Raw genomic sequence first — 9946 nt, 5'->3', positions numbered from 1 at the left:
TGTGTAGCACATTGGTTGCAACTTCATTTATTGGAAGCAGAACCAGCAACATTTCCAATCATAGACCTTCTTCTAATTAGGCCTGACAATAAGTAATTACACTCCATCATGGCCAGGAGCAACCTAAAGTGACATACAGATATCGTCGGCTTGCTACCAAAACCGCCTAAGTCCGATTTTGGGGTTTTCGGAAAACAGGGAAAAACTAATCGCCAAAGGGGGCGCCAAACATCAGTGGCGGTTCTAGGAAATCTGAGACCCTGGGCAAAGAGCAATTGTTAGTCCCCCCTAATAATTTTGGTCAAAGGAGATTTTTGCAGAACTTTACTCCCTACCACATCTGCATCATCCTGTCATCCTGTCTGTGTCATTGGTCCACTACAAACAGTACCTGTCTAAGATGTTAATTTATTTTCTTTATTTATTTTGAGTGAAGCTTCAAGTCAAACATGAAATGGCTCCTAATATAAGGAAAACAAAACACTTTAAAATAAATTATTTGATGCAGCACAACAAGAACAATGCACTGCATATTATTTTGATAGTTATACTATTCTTTTTTATTTTTATTCAAAACTTAAATCCTGAATGACAAAAGACAAACAGAGGTCGCGTCTGCACCTGCACTTAACACCCGTGTATTGCTTGGTGCGTGCATTCCCAAAAAGTAGTAATTACTCAAAATAATGGAAAAAAAACTTTAATCCTGGAAATGGTGAATAATTGAAATATTTCTGTAGACCTTGTAACAATCTAGCATGCTGGTAAAACTCATGTCTACCAACAGTTTTCACAGATTTCTTTTACTTTCTTACACTTTCAGTCATATTAGCTTTCAATGAAATCATTATTTATATTCTCATCCAAAGTAAAACTCTTTTTGTCATTGTGCCAGAGCAATTGCTACAGTGGTAATACATTCATTTCTCATATCAGGAGAGATCCAGATTGCGGTGTCACATACAGTAGAGTAGTCTACTTTTTATGGTGGTATACTGTAATATTTGAGCATTTTTTTGAAGTGGGTATACTGTATATATTGTGATATTCAAAACAATGGATCTATCATTTTTAAGTGGGTATACTGAAATTTTAGAAGTGGGTATACTCCGTATACCCGCGTTTCTACGTAACTACACCACTGGTGTCACATACAGTAGAGTAAGCCATGCAGTGGCCTCCAATCTCCATGTTGAGGTCCCATCAGTCATGGAGGAGGATGAAGGGGTGGGGCACTTCTTTTGGTCCTTGTACCTCGTCACAAACTGTCTCCTCCTTGTGTATCATCTTTGATTAACTTCTGCTATTTTCCATGCTCATAGAACTGCCCCACCCTCCCAACCTTGCCCATGACCGAGGTAACCTGGTCATAGAACTGTGCCCCGCCCACTTCAACACCATGACCGTGGCATTCAGAATATGGTATAGAACCACTACTGGATCCTTGACACATTGGAGTTCGTATCCGACTGTGTATGCAAATCATGTATTGCACTCGTAATTTCAACCCAATGCTGTTCAATTCTACACATTAAAAAATATTAGATAAATGTATAAAATAACAGATTGTCATAAGAGGATGAAGCCTATGGCAGTGTTTTGTACACCTGTGATTACATCAAGTAAAGCTCATGATTAATAATTGCTCAATTCGTTTTAAGGCTAAAATCATAAATTAATGTAAGGCTAAAACCATTGTGTGGTAACAAGATTATCTCCAGACAGATGTCTGAGGATGAAGTTTTGAAACATGGCCATTGTCTTTGAAGAGAGAGAGAGAGAGAGAGAGAGAAGAGAGAGAGAGAGAGAGAGAGAGAGAGAGAGAGAGAGAGAGAGAGAGAGAGAGAGAAATAAAAACAAAACTGTTAACAGATGTAAATAAACTGTTTTTTGCATCAAAAATGGCTAAGTCAAGTTACCCAAGTCATTCACATTGGCAGAACAATTGTGCACAGGGCCCCAGGATGAATAGATAGGGCCCCCATACCACCTGCCAAGATCATAATAGGGCCCCTACCCCTGCCACCTGCAGGAGGGCCCTAGGCCTACAGACAAATGCCCTCCTTGTCCTCCCTATAGCTACGTCCCTGGTCATTCATTTTCTCATAGGCAGTGTGTGACTTTATACATACAGATTTTTGACTCTGGTTACTGTTGTGATTGATCAATGACCCTGGCAGAAAGGCAGGGTGATGCAGCTGTGGTAGGGGAGTAAGTTTATGCAAAAATCTCATTTCGACCAAATTCGGACTTAGGCGGTTTTGGTAGCAAGCCGACGATATGCAACATTGATTACTGTCCCTAGGGTAATGCCGGGTTAGGAGGGATTAGAACCTGCAACTCTCTGATCTTAAGTCCACCTCCCTAACCATTAGGCCAAGGCAGCCACATAATGCACCCAATCATGGCCTACACGAAGAAAACACCTGTTATAACCGCACAGTAGTTAACTGTGATATGACGAAAAGTCTCTCTGGATTTCACAGTAACAAATTATGGCAGAATGTCACAGTATGTTACTGTGAAATGAATGCAATTAGTAGCCAGTAACTCCCTGTGAGTTCACAGTAAGATATTGTTACACACTTGAAGTGGGCGAAAGTTCAATGGGAAGGCATGTCAGTTGGGTTGAAGGCTGACGCCTTTACAGTAGTTAACTGTGATATGACGAATTCACAGTATGTTACTGTGAAATGAATGCAATTAGTAGCCAGTAACTCCCTGTGAGTTCACAGTAAGATATTGTTACACACTTGAAGTGGGCGAAAGTTCAATGGGAAGGCATGTCAGTTGGGTTGAGGGCTGACGCCTTTACTCAAAGTGATATACAAATATACAACAATGGTTGCTGTCCCTAGGGCAATGTAGGGTTCAGAGGGATTTGAACCTGCAACCCTCTGAACTTAAGTCCACCTCCCTAACCATTAGGCCAAGACTGCCATATAGTGCAATCTGGGCCTTCAGACAGTTCATCGACATTTAGTCATCAACTTCTTGTTTGCTACATGTCTTCCCATGCTTGGTCATCTTTTTTCTCACTTCCTCATGTCAATATGTGCAACCTGAGGGGGAGGGGCTTAGGACATACGTGCTTCAGATCGTGTCCCATCATGCAATGCACTTATGGAGAGCCATTTATCTAGAAGGAATATATTAAGTGTGCTTCAAAATATTACTCCTTGTTATATTCTGTGTTTATTGTAGGGGTTGTACTATTTAAAGTGGTACACAAGAAAAATGACCATATTCCCACCATCATGAAGATGGTCATGTATATCTCCCAATATATATAAGCTCATTCTTCTGTTACTTGACAGAGAGTGGGGATAAAGTAGTCAACTGATGATGGGTGTATACATGTATACCACAAGACATTAAGAATTAAATAATTTGCTGAAAATGTCAATGAAAGGTGTGATTGTAATGAAGAGCCCAACCTGTCTTTGAATGAAGTTGTGCCCCAATGCACTAATAATTTAATAGATGCTCTGCCCACACAGTAGTTTACTGTGATGTTTCCTAGTTTATCACTTTGTCATGCTGGTTATCCTTGAAGAGCACAGTAAAATACTGTGATGTGCAAGTTAGGTGAGAAATGGCAAGTGATACAATGATTTCAGACTAATTTGCTGTGTGCCGTGTGACCATCACAGTAGCATAGTGTACCAGAACATCAGAGTAATTAACTGTGAGATTTCACAGTAAATTACTCTGAAATCCTTGTAAATTTTTACTGTGTACTACTCAAGTAGTTGTTTTCTTTTCAAGTTGTTTTCTTTGACTCTAATTCTTTCTTGTTTCTTTTCTTTTTCTTTTTCTTTTTCTTTTTTGTGAAGCACATTGAATTGCATCTGTTAAATTCACTAAAATAAATGTGCCTTTCCTTGCCTTGCAGTGCACTGTGGGGCATTGCTAAGCACAACTTCAGTAGTATTCGTTTTACTTCCCCCTGCAGCTTCCATGTCAATACAAAATATTATGGTTAGATGATAACCGCCTAAGACACAATAGGACTTGAGACAACATGATGTTGCATTTGTCTTTTCTGCAGGTGTGTTAACACAATCATGTCATTTGGCAAAGGTTCCTCTGTTCTCAGAACAGCACTCTTCTGCCTTTTGTCAGGTAATCTAGAATTTAAACTGTTGTGATGGTGATAATAGATTTCAATAGCATGCACCCAGGGGCGGAGCATAACATTTAAGGCCCTATGTACAATCAGCCCTTGTGGACCCCCCAGCAATATATCTATATAAATCAGACACTGGGCCCCCTCTATACATGGGGCCCTGGTCACACTTTACCTCCCTGTACCCTTGCATGCACCTGTCAGAAGTCATCTCAATTGTACAATACATGGTGATGCTATTGTCTAGTCAGTGGGCTCTGCTGTTAGAGAATTAGAGTTCATATGCATTACTATATTGTGGTTGTATGGCAAAATATGCTTTAAGAGAAACTGTTATGTGTGATCATTCTTGTTTAAGGCTTCCTGGTTGAACTGACCGTGGCCTCCATCACAAATGGCAAGTGTATAGGTAAATTAATTTACTTTATTTATTGATGTATTTATTTTTATGTAAAAAATTGCCAACATGTTGATCTTAGCTTAGCTTAGAGTTTGTTTGTTTGTAGAACTAAGGAGAACACAGAATTTGCGTACATATTTTGAATCCATGCAAAGTCACTCTGTTAAAATTCTCTGTTTACCTCCCAATGTGAACAGAGAAATGAAATAGCCACATATATGTTTTGAACTATGATGATACAGTTACAGACTCTTTTCTCTCAGATCTGCAGGTGAAGGTGGATCCTGAAAATGTGAATAAGGGATCCAGAGTGACACTGACCTGTGACAGCGGCAGCTGCAGTCTGAGTAGCAACCCCACCTACATCTGGTACAAGAACTCACAGCCTGTCACCAACAAACACACAGCTACTGGTAACACTCTGACCATAAACTCAATTCAGAATGAGGATACCGGCCGTTACTCCTGTGCTGTAAGAGGACACGAGGATCACCCATCACCTGCTGTGTGTAAGTACAAGATCACCTGATTATTGATATGCTGATTGAGATTCTTTTTGCTGCTGTCTAGAGTCTGTCTAAAAAGGTGGGTTTTTTTTTAAAGAAAAAACACTTCTGTAAATGTCCACGTTACATTGAAATCCCAAATGGATGTGTGCATGCTGTTTTTTTTTAATTATTTTAGATGTTTCTGCCTAATTAGCAAGCATCCCCCCATCTCTCTCTCCCTCTCCCTCTCTCTCTCACACCCTAGCTCTCTGTCTCTCTATTTTTACACCTCAATGTCCTTCATGATCACTACTCTACTCTCCACTCTTTTGTGTGTGTGTGTGTGTGTGTGTGTGTGTGTGTGTGTATGTGTGTGTGTGTGTGTGTGTGTGTGTGTGTGTGTGTGTGTGTGTGTGTGTGTGTGTGTGTGTGTGTGTGTGTGTGTGTGTGTGCGTGTGTGTGTGTGCGTGTGTGCGCGTGCGTGCATGTGTTGCAGGTGTTTGGAGATGTTGGGGTGTGGCCTACAACCCAGAGAGCGTGTGTGCCTTGGAGGGCTCCTCAGTGGAGTTGCACAGCTACTACTCACACCCTGATGGTCACACAGTTGACAAGACATTCTGGTTCATAGATGGCAACTACATAGATCTGAAGGAAAATGACCATTACAAAGATCGTGTGACGTATACCCCAAATACCAATAACCACACTCTAAGCATTAAAAACCTGAAAAGTGATGACACCAGAGAGTATAGATTCAGGTTTATAACCAAACAGCAAGGAGGGTGGAATGGGATCAATGTCCAACTCACAGTCACAGGTAAAGTATTTGATTAGGTACCTACTAATGCGACACTTCAAACTGTATTTTAATGGCTTTTACAAACTCTGCCTATACAATGCCATGTTTTCAGGTCTTCAAATGGTAGTAAATCCTCCAACAGTAAATGAGGGATCCAGAGTGACACTGACCTGCAACACCACCTGCAGTCTGAGTAGCAACCCCACCTACATCTGGTACAGGAACTCACAGCCTGTTACTAACAAATACACAGCCACTGGCAACATCCTGACTATAAATTCAGCTACACCTGGAGACGCAGGAAGATACTCCTGTGTAGTTGAGGGATATGAGAACCTTGTTTCACCTGAAAACACTCTCACTGTTGAATGTAAGTGTGAGAGACTGATATATTCTTCTTTCAACAGAATTATCATTTGGCAATTCCATTCCAATTGAACAAATGTCCACCCATTTGCATCTAAAAAAACCCCTGAAAATATTACCGGGTGTTCCCGGGTGTACCAGAGAGAAAGGATTGAAATCTTTGAAAAGTGAAATCGCATTCTTTCCAAGTTACAGAGCTTTGTTTCTTTTCTCATCCAACACTGTGCGATCCGGTTCTCGATTCTGATTGGCTGATAGCTGTGGTCAATCGAGCGTAAACCTACACCTTCAACCTGAAGATTCTATATGCGTTTAAATTAGACCCAGCGCATCTACGTTGGTAATGAGAATATGTTGCAGTTGGGGTAGGGAGTCTGCAAGAAGAGCACATCTTTGCACCATCCGTGATTGGGGTATCAGTGTGATTGCAAAGACATTTCATTCCTGCGGTGTTTATCACCCCTTGCTGAGTTTTTGTAGCGAAGTGTGTTTTCTGGCAGTAACCGAGTAACGTTGCCGGGGTAACCACAATCACTCCCTCAACTCATTGCGGATGAAATTAATTGTCATTAAAGCGTTTTTAAAGAAATTTGGTCAGCGATTAAGTGTAACAGTTAGATAAGCAATAAGCCACTTGAATCCGTGGGTTAGGCTCAATAGATGACGGGCAAGGGGATGTTTACGACACTGCGCTTCGTGTCGTGCCCCACTCCCCCTGGCCGTTATCAATCAAGCATAACCTACGGCCTCTCATGGCTTATTGCATCGAAATAATTCCTAAAATAAGTTTCAGACAATGCGGCAACCGTGGTATTTGCAGGATAATTGACTTCACGGTGTGTGTATAACAGGGAAAATAATGCACACCGATGTGTAACGGCCACTCCAGTTGTGGCAGCATCACCACCTTGGTGTGCATTATTTTTCCTGTTATGCGCAGACCGTGTCGTCAATTATCCTTTACTTAACAGATCCACCGAAGACATCCTCTGTATCAGTGTATCCCCCTGGTGCAGTGTCAGAGGGCGACTCAGTGACTATGAACTGCAGCAGTGATGCCAACCCTCCTGCTGAGAACTACACCTGGTATGTAAACAGACATGGGTCCGTGTCCGTGTCTGGCCAAGGTCGGATCTACAACATCACTAACGTCACGGCTGATGATGGTGGAGCTTACTACTGCTCATCAGAGAACAAGCATGGAACCATCAACTCCAGCATGACACGTCTGGATGTGCTCTGTAAGTGGTGTTTTCAATAGGTCGAACACACACCAAACCCCAACCAAATTTGCCCTCAGTAGGGGCCCCCAACTGTCAATTAAATGACCTCAGAACATTCTCTGTGTTAGAATTACTGAAAATAATAAAACATGTTCACAATATATTACAGTATGTTCACAGACTGCCCTACTAACACAATATTGACTCCAACTGTTTTAGACTCCCCCAGGCACATCACCATCATTCACCCCAGTGACCTTCAGGACTCCACGACCTTGACCTGTAGCAGCGATGCCAATCCCCCTCCTCATCAATACACCTGGTACAGGCAGATAGATGACGATGGCTCTACGGTTCTCCAGGATTCTGGGATGACGTTGACCCTCGAGGCTGGCCAGAGTGGCTTCTACAGCTGCGGGGCCTGGAACGTCCTTGGGTCTAGAAACTCCACCAGGGTGCTGGTGTTCGTGGCGGCTGTCTGTGACAACAGTGGGAACAGTGAGTATTACTATGTAATGGTATGTACATACAATCTATATTTGAAGTCTTTTTGAACATGATCTCATAGAATTATAAAATCCTTATTATGAATCTGTCGAACAACTGAACGCATGGGAACAAAAAAGTGTGGCATTCATTGCGCTAAAAAGCAACATTTACAACAATATTTCAATAAGTACATTTTAAAACTATTCTCTTCTGCCTGCTTGGTGGCGCTGGCTACAGCCCTTCAATTCCCAGCATCCCAAGGGCTCTCCACAGCGAACGTCCTGCAAAGCCTCTGCAGCCCACCTCCACCGGGAGATTCCAGGCCTTCCATCCGTTTTGCTGGCTCTCCAGGATAACGGCATGGTATTTCTTGAGCTTGCGCTCATATGCCTCTTCCATCCTTTCTTCCCAGGGGATAGTCAGCTCGATGAGCACCACCTGTTTGGGACCCACAGAACAATGTCTGGTCCCAGGCTGGTGTGGGCTATCTTCTCTGGGAATTTGAGCTGCTTCTTCAGGTCTGCCCGCATCTCCCAGTCATTTGCTGTGGCCAGGACGCCCTTGCTCCTCCCTCCTGCTGCTCCGCTTTCTCCTGCCCTGGTGAAATGTATGAAGCGAGGCCCTTTGGAAAGCTGCTTTGTCCTTTTCCTTGCCTGGTCAATGCCATCCGCCAATTGCGCAAGGATCTGATCATGTCGCCACCGGAACTTGCCATCTGCTAAGCTTGAGTGACATAAAGAGAGGACATGCTCAAGGTTCGCTGTCCTTCCGCAGAGCTTGCAGCTTGGGCTCTCGACCATTCCCCAGGTGTGAAGGTTTGAGGGAGTAGGTAGGACGTCATATACAGAGCACAACAGGAACTTGATGCGGTGACCTTCCATGCTCCAAATGTCCTGCCAAGTTAGAGCTCTCTCTCTCGCACTCTCCCATTTAGTCCAGCTGCCTTGTTTGTTCATGGCTACAGCCTTGACATGCCGGCTTTCTTCCTCCGCCTTTCGGACCTCTTTCTGCACCAAGCCTCGCCTCTCCTTTGGGTCCGCTTTCTTCCAACTTGTTCTGGTGGAGCAACCCAAGCCAAGCCTTCCCTGGGCTACTGACCCGACGATGTCTGGATGATGCAGTCTGTCCTCTGCCTCCTTTAGGGCTCTGCTGGCTGACCACTTTCGGCCTGTCCTGATGACAATGTTTGCCTGACATACTCTCTCGTCTTTACTGTCTCGCAGCATCATGGCCTGGCACGTTTTTGACGCCTTGTACTCTTCCACCACAGATGTTATTGGCAGTTGTAGCTTGCTGCCTGTGCTGTACAGGCCAATGGAGCAAAAGCTTTTTGGGACGCCCAGCCACCTCCTCAGGTAGGTGCTCAGCTTCCTCTCCAGTGCCTCAACCACGGAAACAGGTACCTCATAGACTAGGAGCGGCCAGAGCAGTCTGGGGAGAACCCCATGTTGGTAGCCCCAGGCTTTATATTTGCCTGAGAGGCCGCTCTTCTCCAGAGATGTCATCCAAGTTTCTGCTTGGCTAAGCATCCCTCTCCTTCACACTCTGTCTGTCATTTAGGTCCGCCCTGTACCACTTCCCCAAGCACTTCACAGGCTTTTCTTGGACAGCTGGGATGGTATTCTCTCCGATTTTGAAGCGGAACCGATCCTGGACGCGTCCTTTCTTCAGTACCAGACTTTTGGATTTTGCCGGTTTGAACTCCATCCTTACCCAATTTGTGATCTCAACCAAGTCCTCCAGAATCCATCTTCCTTCTGGCACTGATTTTGCTGTGATGGTGAGATCGTCCATGAACGCTTGAATTGGCAACATCTGGACTCCACTTGCAAGTACTGCACCTCGACGCAACTTCTCTGCTGACTTGACAAGAAGGTTCATCGCTGCGGAAAACAGGATTACTGAAATTGTGCAGCCTATGACAATGCCCACTTCCAGTCTCTGCCAGTTGGTGGAGAATTCTCCGCAGGTGAAACGCATGATTAATCTGTCAAAGTAGTACTGCCGAAGCTTCTGAAAATGCTCTGGGATATGGTATGTCTTCAGTGTCAG

General features: G+C 43.7%; 1 protein-coding gene across 1 annotated transcript; it reads left to right on the top strand.

Annotated features, from left to right (window-relative positions):
* The first annotated feature begins 4067 nt into the window (after positions 1-4067).
* LOC134456676 (B-cell receptor CD22-like) lies at positions 4068-8250 on the top strand. The gene is made up of 8 exons (XM_063208133.1): positions 4068-4125; positions 4488-4538; positions 4793-4942; positions 5550-5834; positions 5929-6186; positions 7154-7423; positions 7625-7903; positions 8168-8250. Exons 1-8 carry the CDS (start codon positions 4068-4070, stop codon positions 8248-8250), a joined length of 1434 nt encoding a protein of 477 aa, XP_063064203.1.
* Positions 8251-9946: the final 1696 nt, after the last annotated feature.

The sequence above is a fragment of the Engraulis encrasicolus genome, chromosome 1 (assembly GCF_034702125.1).
Source record: "Engraulis encrasicolus isolate BLACKSEA-1 chromosome 1, IST_EnEncr_1.0, whole genome shotgun sequence".
Lineage (NCBI taxonomy): Eukaryota > Metazoa > Chordata > Actinopteri > Clupeiformes > Engraulidae > Engraulis > Engraulis encrasicolus.
Note: the sequence above shows the minus strand (reverse complement) of the source record. Positions and strands in the feature narration are given on the sequence as shown.

What these genes read in the sequence shown, in the direction of transcription:
- LOC134456676 (XM_063208133.1), top strand. Translation starts at nt 4,068, where the DNA reads ATGTCATTTGGCAAAGGTTCCTCTGTTCTCAGAACAGCACTCTTCTGC. An exon ending in CAACAAACACACAGCTACTG is followed by an intron (nt 4,943 to 5,549) that starts GTAACACTCTGA and finishes CCTACAACCCAG; the next exon opens with AGAGCGTGTGTGCCTTGGAG. An exon ending in TGTCCAACTCACAGTCACAG is followed by an intron (nt 5,835 to 5,928) that starts GTAAAGTATTTG and finishes CCATGTTTTCAG; the next exon opens with GTCTTCAAATGGTAGTAAAT.